Source organism: Scophthalmus maximus, chromosome 2, assembly GCF_022379125.1.
Source record: "Scophthalmus maximus strain ysfricsl-2021 chromosome 2, ASM2237912v1, whole genome shotgun sequence".
Taxonomy (NCBI): Eukaryota; Metazoa; Chordata; class Actinopteri; order Pleuronectiformes; family Scophthalmidae; genus Scophthalmus; species Scophthalmus maximus.
In genome coordinates, this window is record NC_061516.1 from 19,313,361 (window position 1) to 19,336,200 (window position 22,840).

A 22,840-nucleotide genomic window follows, 5' to 3' on the forward strand; every position below is an offset into this window, starting at 1 on the left:
ACGTGCAAACGAAAATTATGTTGAGGTGTACATTTGCAGAAATCAATGCACAGTTACATACTTGGTAAGGGAAAAGATACAAGTAAAAGACAGAATCACAAGCTGCACCCCTTTGTTGAATTCACGTACTTTTGTTGTTGTCGGAGAAAAACGAGAGCCTGTTTTCTTTGTGGCTGTTGTCTCTGTTCTCTCTCGCCGCGTTGTTTTGCTGGTTCTGTTTGGAGGAGCCGTCTAGGTCGTTTGTACTGGCATGGGCAGCAGCTCCCGCTGACTGCTTCTGGCTCTGAATGTCCGCCTTCTTCAGGTAGGAGGCGGGGGCCCAGCCCTCACGGCCCTGGTACCTGAGCGGAGAAGAGATGTACTCTCATTGGTTGACTGAGTGAACTGACTGGGTAGGACCAAGGCTCAGTTATGCTCAATTTCTTGTGAAAGTTCTTGGATAGGATGAAACTGAGCAGCACCACCTGAACTTTCTGAGGAGAGACTTTTGCGAGTTGGTAAGAAACTACAAATATCGCCGTTTACGCCTCTGCCGCCTTTGCCTCCTTCACCAGACGCACATGTTTGTTGTCGTCAGAAACTCTTGACTGTGCTGAACTCCAGTGGATTCTTTTGCCTGACAACAGGTGCCAGCGTAAAGGACGCATGGAATATATGTGGGGCATTAATGGTTACATTGTTTGAAATGGACGTATCTCTTTTTGTAAGTACTGTCTGTGAAATCAAAATAAACCAGAAGCATGTCAATCCAACCATTTGTTTTTTGAGAAATGAACCTGTCCTATGGTACATGCAACATTTCATATTCACGATCATCCTCAAACTCTCACACAGGGATATCTTGACACCGATTTGAAATACCTGATCTTCCACCAGCCCTCCAGATTCCTCTGAATGACCTCGACAATCATTCCTCTCTCCAGGTCGATCTCGTCCTGGTCCCTGGCCGAGTACGGGTAAATCACCGAGTACTTCTCGTCTACAGTCACAAAAAGGCCAATATTGTAAAATACAAAAAACAGTGTCTGTTTTTTTTAGAAATTTACGGTTCAACAAAAGGGGGGGGGGGGGGGGGGGGGGGGGGGGGGACAAATAAATGCTGATGTAGCGTCAAAGCTCGGGAGACAAAGCGCACAGTTCAAAGCACTTTGTCCGACGCAACCCTCTCCCTTTGGGATATAGGATGAGACACTGTGGTTGCCACCTATTGAGGCACATTGGCTTTTACATTTGCAAACTGATTGATCGAGGCAAGGCTTGAGCAGCATCTTGTGGAGTGAGAAGATGTAAGTCGGACGGACAAAACACACATACATCCTCCACAAAGAGGACACATATACTGTATTGCTGTTCTAGAAATGCACTAATTTAATTTTCTTTTTTTCTACTATTATTATATACAGCACAGATATAATATAACTACTGATATACCAAGTGTTTATTAATGCTGGTTAATTGAAATGATACACACATGTATCTCATTTTTTTTTTATTTATGACAAACAAAAACACAATCCACTTTGCGTGCGAGGGTTTTAATTCACATGCTCGGGTCTCACATGCAGCAAACATGTGCATACACATGAATTACCATGCACACTCACTCACTCCCACACTCACTCACTCACTCACTCACTCACACAAGCATGCACGCACACACATTTAGAATAGGGGGGAAAGAAAGGCGTGCGCTCCACCTTGCCCAAAGCCTGTGCTGAATAGATCCCCTAAAGTTCTGCGACGACCCACGTGCCTTGGCAGTGACCAGAATCTCCGAGGCACTGATCCCAGCACAGTACGTGGGGCAAAATAGGAAGTGAACAATACAATATGTCATCCGGATTATCGTTAATTGAAGCATTTTTTTTCAGTATTGGTGGACCTAGAAGATATCTAAATTCTAATCAAAGCAGACATGATCACTTATGTGGAATATTTGTCAGTAAATGGGTCCAATTTGTTGACGAAGAATCAATCTATGTTTGTGCAAAGTTTGCCATCTCCAGCTACTGTGGAGGAAAGCTGTAGCATTTCGGCGCAGAAGCAGATGAAGGGGCAGATCCGGGATTTATTTCTAACATTTCTACCATAAAAACTAGACAAGGATTGTTCGGCTTTGGCGGAGGCATGTGGGCGGCCAAGTGCCGTCTTTTGCATGATATATTCCTCGACCTCTAGTAGAATAATGCTAATGTGAGTGAATTTGAATGTTAGATTTGAGTCATTCTCTTATTCCAGGGCTGTGAGGAGAGACCTTCCCAACAACAGTGCAGCCAGCGCAACGTCCACTTTATAACAACATACTTCCTCAGGCTTTCCCACACTTGAAATATAGTCCGTAATTTGCATATTGGCTTGGTACCCTTCTTTGCTTAGTAGTGCTCCAGCCATATGCTGTGCATTATCATTACTGTTTTAATTCTATTAAAATGTACATCACAGTTTTTATGGAACTAGCCCAAATGTATGCCACAGACGGCCTTTAAAATATACTTATATACATATTTCATGATTTTGTTTATGTTTTACTTACATACTACTTATATGTAATACTATGTATTTACCTCTTATTTATACAATGTGATGCTACACATGGTGTGTGTTGCACCTCAGAAGGCGACAGAAAGACAGCAACACCAAAGATATTCATCAACATTGCTTAGCAGGACAGTTTAAAGCCCCAGTGCGTAATTTTTGTAATTTTCTGGCGACATCTGGTGGTAAAGTTGCACACCGCGGCCAACTGAGCAACCGACAGGGGACACTTTATTTTGGTGCACCGCTGATTCCATTTCCGGTAGCACTGAAAATTCAGCGCGAATGCAACGTATTCTGGACCGTTTTATGCAACGGCATTTATTTAACTCATTCCAAGTTGATGAAAAAACATTGGTTCTTTGTTGCAGGTGAGTATACATATATATGAACACATGGACATGAACAATATATTCAATTTCTGTCAATAAGTTCTTCCAAATATTACACACTGGGGCTTTAACCTCCACTTGCTTGTACATTTGGGTTCGAGAGTAAATCTTGAAATGGCCTCTGCATTCGGATTTGTGAAGGGTGTACAAACAATAGCACCCAGGGGAAAAGCTCCGTGTACCTTCTTCCCCAGGAAGACTGAAGTCGTCCGGGTCGTCCTGTGCCTCGAGGCAAGTGGCAGGGACCCAGCCCTGGGCATCTTCAGAGCTCACAAACCACCACCCTGAGTGGGCAGGATATAAACACAGCGACCCATTAGAAATCACGAGAGCTCGTCTCATTCAAGGATTCATTGGGATTCGCTGTTGTAATTAACAGCCAAGCTGTGCTGTAATGAAAGTATTGAATGGTAATAATGCACCCACAACCTTTTGCGCAGTCTAAAGTTGAGGTAACGACACTGCACGACGCTGCACAGAACTCACCAGACTCATTTTTCTCAATGACCTCCACCACCTGACCCACATGCAGGCTGATCTCGGAGCTCTCCTGCTTTTCATAGTCCGTTACCGCCACGTACTGGTCGAGGAGGAGAGGGTCCCCCGAGGTGGAGTCTCCTGTTGAGGGGGGAAACAAATCGACAAACAGAGGTTCATTTGGCTCTGTCCTCTTCCTGCTTATCTCCAAGGTAAGCTACAGAGGAAATCTCAATAATGTAAAAAAAAAATAAGCCTCTACTCATTACCTGTTATTCATCAGGGATCTTTGGTATTAATGTAATATTAGCATGGCCATGAATTTGGACTTAACGGATTATATCTATGCAGCTTTGAAATACTGAGCTTTAAGATTTTTTTGCATCTCAGTGAAACTGAACACACTTTAAATTCATAACACAAAATCCAATTTAAAATAAGGTCTTTGCAAAACAGCTAAAGTGCATCTGTAGGGCTATAAAAAAAAAAAGGGAGCGATTATTCTTTTGCCGAAATGCTCGGAAAATAATTCCAAGGGTTGAAATTTTGCTGAAGCGGTGGTACATGAGAGGAGGCTTTTTTTTACAGTATGGAGATTCACCCAGACATGAAAGCAGAGGAGGCAACGGATGTGATTGGAGAGATGGCGTGAAGGAAACGATGATGGGGAAAAAAAGGAAAATTTGGAGAATTGGAGTGGATGAGGAGGATTGAAAGGTGTCGAGGGTTAAAGACAATCATCAAAACATGGCTGCGATTTCCACACGGGCACAAACCAGCACCACAGAGACCCACCACCAGTGTTAGAACAAAGCCAGCCTTAGTACAATCGGCTTTTAACACGAGGGAAACTAACATCCGAGTTATTTTTCTCCAAGACGTTAATCAGTTAGCTCACTCGAAAGCCAAAAAAAAAAAAACGTTGGGAAGATGAATTAACAAAATTGCATATGTAAAACATTAATTCTTATCAATTAAATCTGATGCCATTCAAAGTAATTGGTGACCTGTCCATTTTTATTGCAAAATTGATATTTCTCAATTTTAATGTTACTTATCATACAGACACATGCAAATTGAACTGTCTCGGTCTCAACCAGTTCCCTCGAACTCTAAGATTTTACATGATGCTGAAAATGTAGCTAGGGTAGAATATGAGGCCCTACTGTATCTACAGTACAAGGCGCAACCCTCCGAAGTAGGTGCCAGGTATTAATCCTGCCATTATCTTCAGACTTTTTATTCTCTGTCCCAACACAACAATACTTAGATCTCAACCAGAATTGAGCCAAGTCCTGGGTCCAGGTCCTAAGTTCACCACTCATACTGTGAATCCATCATAGAACCAAATGCAAAGCCCCCAGGGCTTCAACAGAGCCACATCCCACCTGCCCGGGCCAGGGAAGGAGAGGGAGGGGGGGGGGGGGGGGGGGGGGACAGGCCACTATAGCAACCCGCTGGGTCACACACACAGCACGACCGACCATGGCAGCGTGTTTACTACCTCGCTTTAGGAAAGTAGTCGCTCGCTCCACAATCCCTGATGGAAAGGAAAATGAATGGAGAAGAAAACTGAAAAAAAATGACATGGATGCAACTTGAGAATATTAGATGAGTGAAGAGGACAGAGAGGATATAGACATATAAAAAGAAAGAAATGGCTTTCTCTGCAACTGCTGCTGTAATAGTCAACTCCAGAATAAAAAACTGTATGTCTTATGTTATGTTAATGAATCCCTGTGTGACCACTAGATGGAGACAATATCCTAATATGTACTACGGATGATTTGTTGGACTTGAATTCATAAGAATACGTACATGATTCTTTGTCTGCACTACGTTTCTTCAAAGACAAAACGACACACACACCATATCCAAGGCCACCCATCACCAGTTTCATTTAAAATTACGAGAATAAAGTTGCGTCTTACCTGATTTCTTCTTTCCAATGGGTTCCCTGGTAACAAGAGGAAATCATCACGTTACTACCAGGAAAAAGACATTTGTTCATATACGGATAGGTGTTTCTGCGAATGTATGTACTCTGGCTAGTTGCAGTGGTCAACTGAATACCTTTTACCATCTAATTTGGATATTTCATGTTCGTGCTTGTTGTCTTAAAAGCCCTTCTGGGACAGGCGTTGGAAAAGTACGCAGTTGCTACAAATCTGGTGATGCATTGCACTGGATTATTGCTGTTCAACGCTCTGTGCATTGCATCTGTCCCTATCAGATAAACATTAAATGTTCAATTCAATACAGAATCTGCTCGGGTTTAGTCATTAGCAAGATAAATAGACCCCACTCTCCACAGCACCAGCTGATCCAAAGACCAGATTCCCTGAAAAGTCTCTCTCTCTCTCCCTTTGTTATCTAAATATTGCTCCCTTAAGTTATGGGCTTCCTATACTTCCTTTTTTTCCATCTCACATCTTCCATGTTCTACTTCACTCACTCCTTCATCTCCCTGGATCATTTCCTTGGCAGCGCCCCCTTGTTCATTTCCCTGCATCAACATGAATGCTCTCAGCCACATGAAGCATTCTTTCAATCGGCACAACTGTTAATTGCAGAGGCTTTCGGCCTCCATAAATCTCTGCCCCTGAACGCACCCACTGACGTACTAGAAAAAGAAAGAAAAGAAATCCCTGCCTGCAGGCGAACAAAAGCAGTGCCAAATGATGTGGATTGTTTGTGTACAGCACGTCTATGCTTTTTGGGGGTTACTTGGAGGTGAGACCACGGTCAAGCTGTGCACCGGGCACAGCCACTAACTCGCACAATCGTCCCACTCCCAGTTTTTTCAATTTCAACTTTCGTGGGGGGAAAATTACCATCAGGCAAACATGGCAGCAGCTGATGTGAACAAACTAAAACGAAACAGATCATAACTAGAGAGAAGTGGCGAGAACACACTTGCTGTCTCAGAAAGGGAGACCCTCCGCAACAGGACAGTATCGGCGTCTAGGTTTCTACACCTGGGGCCAAAGTTTACAGACTAGTGTATCACTCATCATCTCTCCCTCCAGGCTTTGCCTCAACCCATCCCTTCCCTCTATCCTAGTTATATATGATCTCCTTTTCATTCTTCCCGTCAAGCTCCAGTTCCATCTTGGTCCACCGCCTAATTCTTCCCTTATGATCTCCCCTCCTTGCGTTTTTCCTTTCCTTGCCCTGCACCCCTGTTTTCTATTAACATCCCCTTTCTGCTTCTCTGACCCTCTGCTTCCTCTTTACAGCTTAATCCTCCTTTCCCTCTTCCCCCTAAGTTTGCTGCTTTGAAGGAGAGAGTCCAAGATCCAGTCGATTTGTGGGCCGGGGATAAATCTTCTTCTGCCACAGTGGCTGCTGTGTCTGTACACCGGCCCCGTTGTCAGTCAGCCAAACAACAGGCTGCACTAGCAGAGAGCAGTAATCCAATTTCAATAAAGACAAACCAAGGTCTTTCCCTTATTCGTCCGCCTCGAGTAAACGCTGCTTCTTGCTTCTCCCAACACATGCTTGGGGGTTTTGTATGAAGAGCAAGGAGGTATGCGACCTTGGCAACCTCATACAGGGAGGACAGGAGAACTGTGTGCCTGTGTGTGTGTTGGCCTGTGTGTGTGTGTGTGTGTGTGTGTGTGTGTCAGGAACTACACATTCAGATCAACGGTCCGTCTCAGTCTCCTTCGATTCTTTCAGACATAGACTATCTGTTTATGTCAGATTATCATAGACAGCCACTACAGAGTGAAAAAGAGGTCAAATGAAATATGAACTTTACTTGACTGCGCATAACTGAGTGGATGTGCAAGTAACATGTTGCCATTAGAATTGCCTTAAACCTCTTATTATAGCACCAGCTATATAAGGCAGAGTTCTACCATCGGACATAAGAGGTGAAGAAATGACTTTCATATTTCTGAGCGGCATGGCAAGTTCAATAAACGCAACTGCAGCAGACAGACGGCAGACGTCCGGGTGACATCAAATCCATCCACGTTATAGATAGCAATATGGCCGACTGGCGCAGGAACCTGTCTTATACCTAATCCCCACAACAGCTACAGCGTGTGTCTCGGGGAACGTCCTTGAGCTACAAACGCCGTGGCGCTCACACTGTGTAATTCACCCCTGAAGGGCATTGACAAAACACCAAAGATGTGAACGGTGAGAGAAGCAAGTCAGAATTACCTAACAACATAAGAACCTACATTTTGCAATTTCACTCGCTCAACAGTAATTGCTGGCGAGCGGGCGCAATTAAGTCGGAGCCAAAGTGCCTTGCTTAAGGGCATTACAAAAACTGAAGAGTGAACATTTTCCCCCGTGCATCACAAACATGAGGCAGACACTGATGCAACAGCTCAAGGGATATCGCGGTACACAATAAAAAATGGTTATTACTTTGAAAATATTGTTTGCTCGCAGTAAAACAACATGACGAAGAAGTAATTTATCTTTATGTAGTAACTGGCAAAAGTGCGCACAGAATATAGTTACATTAATATGATGAGTGCAGTGTATTAATATAATGTTATAATGTATAATGTAATGAGAGTATAGTGTGACTCTCATTTATGTGACCCAGATTTTGCAACCACGTCTTTCGAATTGAAAAACACACACTCCTATTTTTTACACCCTACCTCACTACTTTCCCAACACGTAATCCCGACATATATAACAGGACTTTTCAACCCATTTTACTGCCGACTGGGGAAACTTCTGAGTGCCCGGTGCCACACGTCAGTATGTGATGACGGGGGGGGGGGGGGGGGGGGGGGGGGGGGGGGGGTTAAAGCTAAGTGCCTCAGCTGACAGCTGTTGGTGTAAAAAAAGAAGAAAAAAAACATCTCTGGGGTTCAAGTGCGAACCCTGCGTTATGGTCTCTCTGGAACCTGCCGCCCGTAACCTCCGCTGCCCCGAAGGCGCCGCTGACCTTAATGACAACACATTTGCGACACGTGCATGTGCGTGTGTGTGTGTGTGTGTGTGTGTGTGTGTAACTGTCGACGCTAATGTGTCGAGTGATATTTACAAGAGGCCGCAAGAGCGGGTCTGCGCGCCTTCAGAGAAAACCACACAACCTGGACACGGGGGGGGGGGGGGGGGGGGGGGGGGGGGGGGGAGACAGAGCCTGGTGGCTGAACTGAGCTGGAGGTAAATGCTCAAATGCAAATGACCCTGTTTCGATTCTTGGAAGATCTAACAGGAATCAAATCCATAAGAGGGTATAGGGGATGCTCATTGGGAAAAAAACGACGACGTGTACGTGAGCCTGAGGGTTTCTAACAGTCGGCAAGATGTGTGCGCGTCGGTGTGCGAGACTTACTCCTTGGGTGGGTTGAGGTCCTCAGGTCTGGTCTCAAAAAATACCCGGACCTCCTCGCACTGGGAGATGTACACTGGCAGCTGGATGAGGGCCTGCGGGAAGAAAGAATAGCGTGGAACTTAGGAAATAGGTCAATTACAGCCACTTCAGTGTGTATAGAAGTGGAGCGGAGGTTAAATATAGTGTTCGTTGAGTGTCTAGACTCCATGACGTCACTACAGTAATGACCACATGCAGTATTCAAGGGGATTTTTTTGACTTTCCAAATTCCTTGTTTACAATTTTTTTCCAAATTCCTAACCCTGACCCCAACCCACCATGTCTGGAAATGGAACCTCATACATTTTTTAAATATCTCATATGTTTTTTTGGCTTATTGAATAAGCTGCAATGATGACAAAGGTATTTTGCACTTGCGTTTTCATATGGTATATGTCGTTATAAAATTTGACAGCATTCAGTGTATGGATGGCGCACCAGCAATATGAGTCCGACTCGTGAAACCACAAATGAAGATTAAAAACATTTTCTCTTATTAAAATAGCAGATTTGGATGTTTGTACTATGCCGCTCTCGTTTTTAATAACATGTCTAGCCTCTCCTATTTATTGTTTTCGTCCCCACCTGAGTTCCGTTTCTAATATGACGAGCAAACAATGAGATGATTTCAAAATAAGAACTTGTCTTTTTTAATAATCACACGGCTGACGTGTGTCTGTTTTCCATCTGGCTTCTTCCCCGCACCGTGTGCCTCCGTGGAAGATCACGGGCAGCGCAGAGGCGAGCCCTGACAACACGGCAGGAGATGAAAGACACAGAACAGCCACATTCAGGTCTTTCTCTTCACAGACTGTGACGGCTAGGCCATGTTATCTCGCAGTTTCATTCTCTAGCCCCCTTTTTGTTTTTGTTCCAGGGTCTGCGTTTTATCTGATCCCCCCCCCGCCCCCGCCTTATCTGTCTTTCACTCTCTTTCAACCAAAACTTCTTTTAAGGGCAGCAGTGAAACAGATAATCACTCTAACAGCCTGACACCCCCCCCCCCCCCCCACCACCACCACCTTCGAAAAAAAAACCTGAAGACAGAATAGTTGCTGCCAATGACCCCTGCGAGGACTATCTCTCCCACTGCTCAGAAGGCTGGGCCACTCCTCCTCCCTCCATTTGCTGGCAGGCAAAGAGCTCAATGCTATCCATCACGCTTCCTCTGCCGGCCGCTACCTCTGATTTTAATACTCCTAAGTGTTTCCGCTCTGTCCTCACGGGCAGCAGAGTCTCTGTCTCCTCTTTGCACTCCTTGACACGCGCCGATGCAACGTCAGGACCGGCTGGATGTGGCCTGAAAGCCAGAAAGGCCCAGTCAGGGTGCCCTTGCCCCCGTGCTTGCCACATTTGCCTCGTCATACTTACGACCGTAAGTCCACGCCAGCGGCTCCTGTTAAAGGAAAGGAGCGGGACCACTGCCATGAACATAGTACGGTGTTTTTGTTTTTTCATAAGCTGCAAAGTCATAAAGAGTGCGAGTGTGCATGCATCGCCCTATACATGTTTGTTGACTCATAGTACATGTAATATTTTTTGAATTATTATCCCCCTTTTCCAGTAGCTTCATCCATAACTTTAGAGAGACAGAAGCGAAGCAGCTGATTTAAGTGATTTTACTGGAGACCCCCAGAGGACCCCCCCCCCATGTCTAGGCCCCGGAGACCTGAATGCTACGCTGTTCCTGAGGTCAGAGAACTGGCTACACTCTCATTGGATTTATTTCTCTGCTCGTGTCAGCCTGCGGCCCGTCCAACACGCATTACAATTCTCCCCGGGGAGGAGACGGGAGGGAGGCTGAGGGTACATTACGGCAAATGGACTTTATGGGTGTTCTTTGCAGCAGGCAGCATTAAGGTAATTGTGTGCGTGCGCGTGCGCGTGCGCGCGTGCGTGCGTGCATGTGTTTTCTCCAGGGAAAAATTAGGTCGTGGAAATGCAGTAAATTGTGTATTTTTGCACAATAACTTTTTTTTCAGTCAGTAATATATTTGTCTATTACATCTCAAAAGCATCATCCATTAAAAAAAGTTAGATTTTTTAGAAAAATCAAAAAAAGGACTGTCCCTGAATATAGTTTTTTTTTTAAAAAGTATTCAGTCTTATTTTTGAGAGATTATTTATGAAAAATCTTTAATTTCCAGGTTTTTAAAAAAAAGTTGTTTTTAACTTGTACCTTGAGATAATGTATGTTGTGATTTGGAGACACACATATAAGACTGAATTAATATTGACCAACGAGGGTCAGTAGAACATCGTTTTATACTTGGTGGACATTTGATGTGATGCATTTCATCAAGCTGTGACATGGCAACGGATCCTAGCTCAGCAGTCTTTATACAAACACTCCCTGGTTCCAGCCCCCAAACCCCCCCCCCCCCTTTTTTTTTTTTTATCTAACTGTTTTTCCTGACTTGAATGAAAACACAAGACTTCACAACCAGGGGAATTCCTGGATTCAGGGCAAAACCCCAGCTGCACAACAGAAAGGCTGACTCGGCTTCTCCCGGAGAAAAACACGCAGTTTCACCTCGTCAACCTGACTGAATGCAGGGGCGCATGAATATGCAATATTTTTTTTTGTTTGCTGCTTACAGTCAAGTCGGGATTTGTTTTCAGGAGTCACTGTAATACCCAGTGTTCACTGCCAAACTTTGAATTGTGAGATCCAAAACTATACGTTTTAAATCACTGTCCACTATCTGTGATAGACGCTGCTGACGTGGGAGAAAGCACTTGGCACCGGCTGGTGAGTTGTGACTTCCCACTGTTTGGACATAAAAGGCACTGCAATGGGACTGCACTACTTTACGGTGCACAAAATGCGTGTACGTATACTCTGTTAAAGAGACTGACGAGGACAGAAACCACCTTGAACACCATAAACTCTTAAAGACGAATGCTTCAGAGCATCAACAGAAATGTGGTCCATGAATCCTGCACGCTGTCAGTGTCTTTACTTTGTGATGTGAAAATATCAACATCCCTCGGCTGTAATCCATAAATGATTTTTTTATACGAAATGTCGGAGCCAATGAAGACCATTAAACTCCAAAACTGTACAATCCTCAGCGGGTAATTGATGTGATTCATCGTATTGTTACTTTTCAAACACCGGTGCAACAACACCACTGATGCAAAACTCGGCTCAGCTATTCCCGTAAACATCCACACCCATGAGCGTGAATCAACAAACCCTGCCCATTCCTTTGCCCACTCTTTCCGTCGCAAACAATTTTTCACACAAGTGGGAAAAGATGTTTCCTACACAACTTGTACACTTGGTGGAGTATCCGCAAGGCTCTTGAATCAGGAGTGTCGCACAACATAGAAGCTTCTCTCTTCACTCCGAGCGCCTTGTGAGTCCAAAGTCCTTTATTCGGCCGCGTCGGCACCATATCAGGAACTAATCTGCACACTGGTGGTTTCATGAGACTCTTCATGGTGATAAATCTGTACGATTCAAGAGGGCATATGGAATACGAGAAAAGTCGGAACAAACTTGTAAAAACACGCTCAAAATGAAAGGAGAGAGGGGCGGTTGGTTTCGAGGCCCGAAGGTTCAGCCTGTAACATTGTACAACAACATTGCCTATGGGCCGTGGATGTGCTGACTGGAGCAAGCTCAGCAGCGGTGAGCCCTTTGCCTCTGGCACGACTCTCCGCTGACTGGAGGCCCCCACAACATGGGACGCAGCGGCGGCGCTCCTTCCCTGCTATTCCTGAGGTCGTAAGCACTACTTCGCACCTAAAGCATGTGACGTCTGCGGCCACAATATCCGTTTTCTAAACGTCTGATCATAAAAATGAAAAAGGATGATGACAGACTCAAAAATGGAAATGGTTAAAACACATATTGCTCTGGATTTATTTCAAGGGGCACTTAACGTTTGTCTTGTTGCTAAGAAGCTAAACACCCACCATAATGTATTTATTTAGGACGTCTTGGTTACATTTGGTCTCGAATTGGAGCGATTATTTGCTCGCGATTGGCAGTTTTATGGTCACACTTCTGCTACAGTGGAGCCTGTGCCTGTGCAGTTGCACATTTTACCTCTTTTCTTGCCAAGTGATTAATCTCTTTGGTAAAAAAGCGATGTAATGGGCTCTATAATGCACAAAGCTTTACACAATCGTTTTTTAAAACTGACGGAGAGATCTGGCGTATGTTCGCCACATACGCTCTGACAAAGTACTGTAGAGTCCAACCTTTCTCTCCTCTGTCACTGGGAGCAAACTAATGGCAGAAAAAACATACATTCCTGAATTATCTTGCCCAGAGGGATCATCATGATGGGTTACTGAATATTTGGGTGTCACGATCATATCCTCCTGCACGGCGGCAGATTAGTATTTTTTTTTTGCTTATATTGATCCCTTGAGAGAAATTAACCTTTAGTTTGTCTCCTTCTGCAGGGAGGTCAGAGTCAGCGACAGAACCTCAGCAGGGTGGATGCTCGCTGTCACAAAGGTTTGCTCCAGGGAGTTTGGTGTTGCACACACACCACACAGAGTCGAATTAGAAAGGCAAAAGGCAACGGCATTACTCACACAGTTGCTCTTGGAAAAAAAAAAGCAATCCCTTAAATCTCTCCCCGCTGTATGAATCTTGCATTGTGGCTATGAGCTTAATCTTCGTTAATACAACCATATGTTTGAAATTCACGAGGTGGAACATCTGATAGATTGAAGGTAATGCAATTCGAATTGGACCACTACGGGGCTCATGAGTAATCACAAGAAAACATCATAAACCAAGACGTATATTCATCAACAAATAATCACAGATGGTCTGGACCCTCAGCGTAATTGCTGAAGCTGCTTGTGTTGCTCATATATACACATGAAAAGATTCTCCATGACTTAGATGATACAATGTGGGTGGGATCCCGTAGCTTGTTTTTTTCTTATCCTCTGACCACTGTACTTTCTACCTTAGTTGCCATACTTTAAACCGAGGATGTAAATGCAGTGCTGGTCAGGTGATCTTTCACGGTTATCCAAGAAACTATTCCTATTTGCAGATCTACTCGTTAATGTCACATATAGGTCAGTACACTCACCCTGCAGTACTCGTTGATGGGCCTGAGCCTTTTCATGGCCACATCTCTGATGTGGCTCCTCCTGAACAGGATCTTCCCTGGAAAACAGGAAAAACAGACTTAGAAGTCGATAAAATCTTACATTATTATAAGTGACATGTATTTGACTGTCTCGTACTGTACACAGAAGCATTACTAAAGGAAAGGATATGCTAAATTGCTTCTTTTTTTTAAAAATTTGGATGACGCTCGTGTCAAACAGCAACTCTTAAAAAGTTAAGGTTCAATTGAAGGACAATGAGGAACGCTGGTTCGAAAATTAACATTCAGCCGCATGCATGCAGACTGGCGTCATCAATAACACTGACAGAACAATGAGGTGGGTAAGGCGCTAGGTGAAAAGCTGGCCTTTCCAAAGTCATGAATAAATGATTTGAGGAAAGCAAATTGCGCCTGCATGACATCTTAAATGCTACTTCCCTGCGCTTATCTCCGGGCACAAACACCCACAGTCACAGGCGAGCTGGGTCGCCATAACAATAACAAGAAATGGCCACAAATAGGCCTCTTAAAACACTCTTCTGACTCAATGGCACGCAGGAAATTTCAGAGCCGGCCAGCATCTATTTTCTCTTCGTCTTAGCTGCCGAGGTTTCGCTGATGAATTCACCGAGACGGCTCTAATGCCAACATGCGGCATGAACTGGGCAGGAAGTCCAGGCTGTAATAAGATCCTGGGAGCAGAGAGGGACATGTTTTCAAAAGTTTCTGTATCGCCTCCATCAAGGGGCTAAGGTGGCTTTTCTTTTTTTTTTTAAATGCATATTTAAAAAAGACTTGCGGAAACATCCATCTAGCTCACAGGATATGGCCTCTGAACAGTCAACCCACCAACAGCTGCACCGTATTACCTATGTAAAAATGTATTTTTCTGCTTCCTTTACACATATATATATAGATATATATATATCTATATATATATATAGATATCTATATTGTTTAAATTGTGTGTGTGTGCGTGTGTGTGCGTGCGTCCATTCATCCAACCACCCCTATCTGCTGGCAACCTACTCAGGTCAGTGACATAAACCAAGGCAAACTAAAAATACAGGAAACCATCTTCATCCCACTTCTTACAGCTGTAGAGATACAAGATAAGAGAGTCTAGGCCCATTGCAATATCAAAGAGGCAGACAGTAGGAGCGGAAAATGTCCAGAAAATTGGGTCCACATATCACCACATTATCTGGAATTTGCCTTTAACATTTGACAAAAACGCAGATGTGGAGATTGACGCGTTCACACCAAGACATGACCACAAGTCCACCGCGGAAACCAGGGGTTTTGTTTGGTCATCAACACGCCCACTCGCGCTGGAGGTTTTCCTGTTATAAGTAGTGGGACAATTTCACGACAAAAGAGAGATCTTGGGTGTCGCTGTGGCTTCTGTTCTTGTGGCCTTTGTTTTGCAAATTCTATTTGAATTGGCGATGTCAGCGAATATATACAAAGGTTTTTTTTAAAACATGGGGAAAACTTGCGGAAAAGATAATTTGTTTGTTTCTCTGGTGTGTCATGTCCAGTGGCCAGTGACTTTTTTTTTACAAGTCAGTTACAGTTAGTTGAAACTCAATGCCGACTAAATTTAGACATGGCAAAGAGTCGCAGAGGTCTTCATGACGCACGTCATAGCATTGCACTGGAAAATGAGCGTGTCAACCCAGATGTCACGTCTCCATCACTGCTGATCGGAGCTGAGGTCAATAGATACCCATGACTAATGCAGAGTCTTTTGACCCGGGTATGAGTGCTGATTGTTTTCCCACTGAAGACAAAAGCCAGATGTTAGTCAGTGTTGGTGGGCTTTTTACGTGCAAGCATGCATGGTCCGCAGAGGATGAATCCTCCCAAAGCAGACGCTCCCTTGACTCTTAGTTGTGCTCCACTTACTGCCATGGCGTATAGTGCCTATTTGCAATGTCCACAGACGATGAAACTAATCTGACTTGTCACTACATCTGTGCAGAGGTGAAGGGTACAGTGCAATGTGAGTGAGACTAATAAAACAGAGAGATTGACTTGCTGAATGATGAGACGAGACATTTCAAATCTCTTAGGCGCTGGCAGAGAAATCGAGAATGACACTGTGTGGACATCTCTTGAAAACTAAAGAGTTTTCAAAGTCAACCCCGGACGCCTATACTTCTCTCCTCCCTCTCTCTCCCTCTCTCTCTCTCTCTCCGTCTCTCTGTCAGCCTCTCCTAACCCTCTTCACTCCTCACACAGAAAGCTTTTTTGACGGGTTTCCAAAGCTCCCCGGGGGGTCAGGAGCGAAGCAGTGACTCAACACTGGCCACTCTGTATGCACGGCAACTCACGGGTGCAGCCGATGAAAGGGGCTTGTCCGGGGAGGGAGGGGCGACGGGAGCAAAGCTGCGCGGAGCCTCGGCTGAGGCAGGGTGGACTTTATTACAAATCTCAGAGCAAGCGGCGGTCGAGAGTATCACACAACTTCGGTTGCCCCGGGCAGAGCGAGGGAGGTAGCAGGACAGAAGAGATGGGAACACAGAGAGGGTCATTGTTACACACCTCACACACAGTAAGCTGTTCTCGCCGCTCGGTTCTTAATCACCGGACTAAATCACACTTGAACGCCTGCTGTTTCTTTTCCCACCATATTTGGCCTCTTCGTGGTGATTTTTTAAAAAGCTAAAACCATGACATCATACCAATTCTGTACTCTTAATACTCCAGTCATAGTTGGGTCACAAATCGAAGGAGCTGAGGCTTCGAGGCAAGTTTTTTAACCCTGTAATCCAGTCATAAGAAGCGAAAATAAAGCAACTAGCAGGGTATTATGGGCGCACACTTTGAGAATTCATGCATTTAAAATGACCTGGTCTCGGCTTTTAAAAGGAAAAACGCTGTGTCATTTCATTCAAACGTCTAAACCCCTAGCAGTCAACTTGCAGATTGACAAAGCTGCGGCTTGACTCGGACATATCTAGGTTGACTCGACACTTGGATTTAAAAAAATGTATTACAATTCTTATGAAACATCTTCATTAAAGAGGAACAGCAATGGTGAAAAGGAAGAAGACGGGGATTTCCTTTTCTTGGACCGACGATGACATGGTGGAACTGTTACTAACAGTGAGTATTAGCACTTCTTGTAAATCATTACCCATGTTGCGTTCACAGCTGGTATGTGACTTGTGACTGATAACACCAAATCGGGAAGCAAATACTGGTGACTGTGTCTCCTGTTCAAGGGCTAGAGAACTCCAGAGAAGTGTGGACGGCAGCAAAAGGGATTTCGCCTCGTAGAATTTATTCGTGTGGAGGGAAGCTTATCTAAATAGAATTGACAGTGGCCTTCAACTTGTCACAAAGGCTTTACATTTACGTTATAAAGAGGCGTGTGTGAAGCTTTTAAATTAAAGCTGGGATAATAAAGTGTGCGCTTGCCAACCTACCTCAATTTACTGACTAAGGCCACACACAGCTACAAAAGCTACTGCAAAGGTACGCTTCTGGTAAACTACGCGCAGCGTGTTCAAGTAGACAAGAGCAGTGATTGCTCTCCCCTGCGGACAAGCGATGGACGTGATATGAATGAGGCCTAATCAAAAAGGTCATTGTAGCCGTTTGGTTGTTTTGTGTTTTTCTCTGCCCTTCGTTCGGGACCAACCAGGGGAATGCAAATTATTCCGCTCCAGAGAATGGTACTTGACGTGTCCAACACACTGGGCCTCCTTCTGTGGCAGGTACAGAGATCCCAGCAAAAGAGAGTAGCCGAAAGAAGTTTGTACTGTGGGTCCATTTCAGGGGGTTTGAGTTCAGGAGAAAAAATATCACATCTTCTTTAATGCAGGGGCCTTAAAGAAACAGACCCACATTCCTTCTTGTTTTGTTTTTTTGGGACAAATGGTCTTACAACCCCGGCTATAGACAATTGGTCAAGAGCATACCGGCTCTTTTCCAAGGGCTGGCCTGTTGACCCTGCCTTAAAGAGCATCACTTGAGGATTTGGGGAAAACTTTTATCTCAATGACAGGTATGACAAATGGCCCGTCCTGAGGTATCACCGTTTCTTTCAACCTCCTGAAAGGAAATGTGTTAAAAGAGGTCACAACTGAATGCTTCAGTAAGGTTTGTGGTGTGTACACCCGGCAAGATTCTGCACTATGCACCCACACATGCAGACAAACCACTTTGCTGATGCGCAGACACCGAAAGAAGTTAACAAATCAAAACATCTTGAGGCCTTGAATAAACCAAACCAAGTGGACCACAGACCGGACTTGTGCTTTGTAAGTGAAATATTTTCATGGCTGGCGAAGTATCGTTCTGCAGATTAGGCAAACGTTAACTCGCAATCATTCTCAGATGGGGTGCATGACATGATCTGAGATTCTAAAACTCATATATTCAGGCATTAAGCATCAAATCATGTTGTCCAGCAACACCCTGCCACAAATGCATACGGCTCCACGGTGGCATTGGTGCATTGTCCACTCAGTCGTTAACATTCGGTGCCAACTGGTTTCCACGGGAGCAGTTGGGGATTTGGTGCATTTCCTTTTGGAAACTTCAATGTCATAATTTAATCTGTGGTAATTTTGGACCATCACAAACAGGAGGGGCTGGACGACTCTCAACCCTCTTCACTTGAGAGCAGGATGTGAAGAGTGAACATTTTTAGGAAGTAACCAGAATACGTAATAGGCTCTATGGTTTGTTTTTATTAACATATGTATTTAATTGACTTATTTCTTTGGAACCTGTAGTACCTGTTGTACTCTGTACAATGGCAAGGATTTCTATGCAATTCTATTCTATTGTGTCTGATAAGTATAAAGCAATTGAAGGGGATAATATGATTATGTGTTTTTCTATCTCCCCTCTTACCCTCTTCCTACTCAGGTTTATGTGCATGTGTGTGTGTGTGTGTGTGTGTGTGTGTGTGTGTGTGTGTGTGTGTGTGTGTGTGTGTGTGTGTGTGTGTGTGTGTGTGTGTGTGTGTGTGTGTGTGTGTGTGTGTGTGTGTGTGTGCATTCTCTCAATGAGTTCCAGACCTGGATGGCCACAAAAATAATCCTATCCCCCCCACCCGTCCCAAGCACGCCTGCATGGTAGGGGAGGTTCTGGGTGGGGTCTCTGGGTGAGGCTTTCTTTCAAGCTCTCCTAAAGAATTACTTACAGCGGGATCTAAAAGTTGGTCGAGCTCACCCAAAAGCCTTTGTTCGAAAACAAACTTTAATACAAGAAAACGACTCATGATGAATATTATGCATTATAACCTTATAGTTGTTCATTCATTCATCGTCTACCGCTTTATCCATTTGAGGGTCGCGGGGGGTCGCTGGAGCCAATCCCAGCTAACATTGGGCGAGAGGCGGGGTACACCCTGTACAGGTCGCCAGCCTATCGCAGGGCCACATACAGACACGGACAATCATTCACTCTCACATTCACACCTACGGTCAATTTAGAGTCTCCAATGAACCTAACCCCATTCTGCATGTCTTTGGTGTGTGGGAAGAAGCCGGAGAACCCGGAGAGAACCCACGCATACACGGGGAGAACATGCAAACTCCACACAGAAAGGCCCTGGTTGAACCAGGATTCGAACCCAGAACCTTCTTGCTGTGAGGCGAAGGTGCTAACCACTACACCACCGTGCAGCCCTCTTATAGTTGTTGTTTTTCTTTATTAACTGAAACAACTGCAGATACTCGATGTGTCTGCCCAAAGGCTCCAACCCTAATTTAACATATGCGACGTCTAATACGGTCCGTCTATGGGCCTCATGCAGAGAGATCAGCTGAATCAGCTGGATGTTTAAAGAGCAGATGAAGAAACAGTGAGATTACCAATTATGGTTGCTTCAGATACATCTGGTTAGTTCCTCTGTGTGCTATATGCTTCCCTCCAGTTCATCCACAGTCTAATCTAGTGCGTCATTGCTGTCCACGTTTTGACTTCAACCACGTTGATGGAGAAATCAAAAAGGAAGGGACAAAAAGGAAGTGACAATCCCTGACTTCTCCATTCTTGTGTATTGTTATGCGCATATTTTGGTAACATCTCACTTAAGTAGTACTGAAACCAACAATGGTTTTCATCATCATCAACTATTTAGATTAGTTGATTGATCATTTAGTCTATGAAATTTCATAAATATGGAAACCACGACCATTAAAAAAAAATCTTAGACCCTAAGATGACAATTTCAGTGTAAGAATCTGTTAGAAATTTTGGTCACATCCTCAGTGTAAAACACAAAAGAAGAAAATCCTAAAATTGGGTATTGACATGATTGTATATTTACTTGATATAACTTACTATAATAATTTTAAATAATAATCATTCTTCCCCTTATACCAGAGAAGTACACTGTGCGTGTGTGTGTGTGTGTGTGTGTGTGTGTGTGTGTGTGTGTGTGTGTGTGTGTGTGTGTGTGTGTGTGTGTGTGTGTGTGTGTGTGTGTGTGTGTGTGTGTGTGTGTGTGTGTGTGTGTGTGTGTGTGTGTGTGTGTGTGAGAGAAGGGGCGTTGGGGGACAATGTGTGATTAGCTCTTACCTGGTAGGAATGGAATGATCCTGCGCTTCGGGTCTTTCTGGCCTCCCTCCACTGGGAACTTATCCAGCAGCTCCATCTGAAACCGCACAGTTCATTTTAAACTTATTAGCACACAAAGTATTTAGACTCACATATAAACACGCATTTCACATTGCACACAACGGGGGTAGCTGAGGCCGGAGAGGAAGGGTTCACATTTTTTACAAATCAGCAGATCCTACGAGGAATCCGGCCAATAAAGGGAGGCCTGCCAACAATTAGGAATGTACTGAGCAGATGGTATGGTTTTTCGTCTCCGCTTCATATGCTGCTGTGGCTCCAGGGGCCGTTTGCAGCGAGGCACCGCTGACATAGTGGAACATTTCCGTCGTTTTTAAAGGGCCAGAGAGAAGTGGCTCCTAAAATGTCTTGATCACCAATTCTCTCAGCTTCACTTGATCCCTCTCCCCTTTAAAAAAAACTCAATCTGCCTTCATCGTTTGGTGTCCGACAATTCTTTTGCCCTCGTCCCGCTGTCACACCGAACCATAACTCATGTTCCATCATTTTGGACTGTCTGACTATAAACCGTGTCTTCTTTCTCCATTACTCTTGGGGAAATCTTTGAGCATACATGCATTCGGTTGTTTGGATATGGACATGCATACGGTTGTTTGGATATGGATATACATATATATGTGTGCATATGTGTGTGCGTGCGTGCGTGTGTCTTCCATTCTCGATGCAGCTGAGGCCAATAAAAAAATGGCACCTGGTCATACTAACCACTGACCTCCAAGTGCACTCCCTCTTTGTGACACCTGCAGACCTCCACCCAAAAGATTTAGTGTTAGGTGTAAAATGATTTTACAAGACAGTGAGTGTTTGGAAATGACTATGATATATAGAATCCAGTCCTTCAAAATATGACTTTTATTTGACCACAGGAAGAAAAAAACTCAAACTGTTGAATGATATAAATAATCTCTAATCTTCAATTATTGGTCCATTGAATCAATCATCGTTTTTATAGATAGACCATGGACCAAAATAGCAATCTCTTCACTACTCTGTGGTGATTATTGATTGTGTAGCTTCACACTGTCAACCATGTTCACTTATCAGAACAGGAAATGTAGTTACTTTCATCTCAAGCGTGATTTAGTCTTTTTGTAATATGTCAACAATGCCTGCTTTCCAGCAATGGGTGTTCTGCCACCCCCCTCTAAAATTGATTCCGATCTAAAAACCTTAGCACTACATTGAATTATGTACTGGACCCACACAAGACCTTGATGTTAAAGGAGAGAAAGATGGTTAGGGTCAAGAAGTAGATCTGCGGATGCAGTTAGAGCAGGGCCACGTGAACCATGACAGATCCAGCAGCACATAATGACATTATTACCATTTCCGACTGTGTTCTGTTCCATGTCAACCTGATGAAGAATTATTTTATCTATACATCTTGTATTTTCCGAGCCTCATTGTTTCCACGATCTCTCTCGTCCTACATTTGACAAGAAGCATCCAGCTTGCCATCAGCATGAACTTATAGAAAGCTTACGAGAAAGCATAATTACGTTGGAACAATATGTTCGATTGAGCCAAAACTAACAGACAAAAGGGAGGCGGGGGGTTGTAAAATGAGGAGAGGTGATGGAGGGGTTATGGAAAATGCAGAGAACTGTGCCAAAGAGTAATCTGTAATACGTTTTATGGACTGTCTCATTGTGGACTAAGAGTAGTTGATGCTATAAAATAAGAGGCTTAAAGTTCTCCACAGTCTTAAATCAACAGATTAACAGGTTTTCTAAAGCCTGTCTTCAGGTGTTGATTAAATCAATGCACTATTTGACTACAGTTTGAGAGGATTGACAGCATCTGGAAGGTTGCAAACATCTGGTTGGAACAGCACCGGTCAGAGAAAAAAAAAAAAAAAGAACGACACATCTTAAATGTTCAAGCGTAAAAGAGGACACGTGTTTTTCATATGACTTCAGATGTGCAGCTGTGCAGAAAGACCCTCCTGCCCTTTGTTTCCTCCACTTCACTTGATTTCTTGACCAAATCTGGCACCTCCCATATCTTATGCTACAAAACCACCCTCTCATTCTCTACACAGGTTCAACATGCTTTCTTTTACCTAATCTTTAAACCCCTCTAATGAGCTCCGTAAGCCCCTGCAGGAGCCGGGCAAGTCATCCACAATGAAGAAAAGAAAAAGCTTTGAAAATGTTTGAATGACATGAAATACTCTCTCACCTCAAATGGCCTTTGATAATTTTCCTCTTTTTAAAAATGTTGCAGAACAAAAATAACAAGCTGTACATTGTGACACTGTACTGATAAGAGTATAATTACAAAGCAAAGAGACCAATGAGATTATTAGCTTGGTGTTAATTTAGACACAGCGATTCTTTTTTTTTTTCTTCAAAAAAAAAAAAAAATCTGGATTGTGGCGTTGATTTCGTTTT

The 22,840-nt window shown here is 43.9% G+C and overlaps 1 protein-coding gene across 4 annotated transcripts in view; it reads right to left on the minus strand.

The window, feature by feature from the left end:
• sh3pxd2b (SH3 and PX domains 2B) overlaps positions 1 to 22,840 on the minus strand; it is a 36,169-nt gene that overhangs the window by 3,757 nt on the left and 9,572 nt on the right. The window contains exons 3-12 of one of the 4 annotated variants that reach the window (XM_035624212.2): positions 20,388 to 20,463; positions 13,824 to 13,900; positions 8,719 to 8,810; positions 5,336 to 5,361; positions 4,909 to 4,944; positions 3,414 to 3,545; positions 3,110 to 3,211; positions 1,698 to 1,781; positions 862 to 979; positions 130 to 341 (exon numbers count right to left, since the gene is read on the minus strand). In XM_035624212.2, coding sequence (XP_035480105.2) covers positions 130 to 341; positions 862 to 979; positions 1,698 to 1,781; positions 3,110 to 3,211; positions 3,414 to 3,545; positions 4,909 to 4,944; positions 5,336 to 5,361; positions 8,719 to 8,810; positions 13,824 to 13,900; positions 20,388 to 20,463 — 955 coding nt within the window. The remainder of the gene's footprint in view (positions 1 to 129; positions 342 to 861; positions 980 to 1,697; positions 1,782 to 3,109; positions 3,212 to 3,413; positions 3,546 to 4,908; positions 4,945 to 5,335; positions 5,362 to 8,718; positions 8,811 to 13,823; positions 13,901 to 20,387; positions 20,464 to 22,840) is intronic. The other 3 variants (XM_047336950.1, XM_047336955.1, XM_047336957.1) reach the window with 3 other exon arrangements.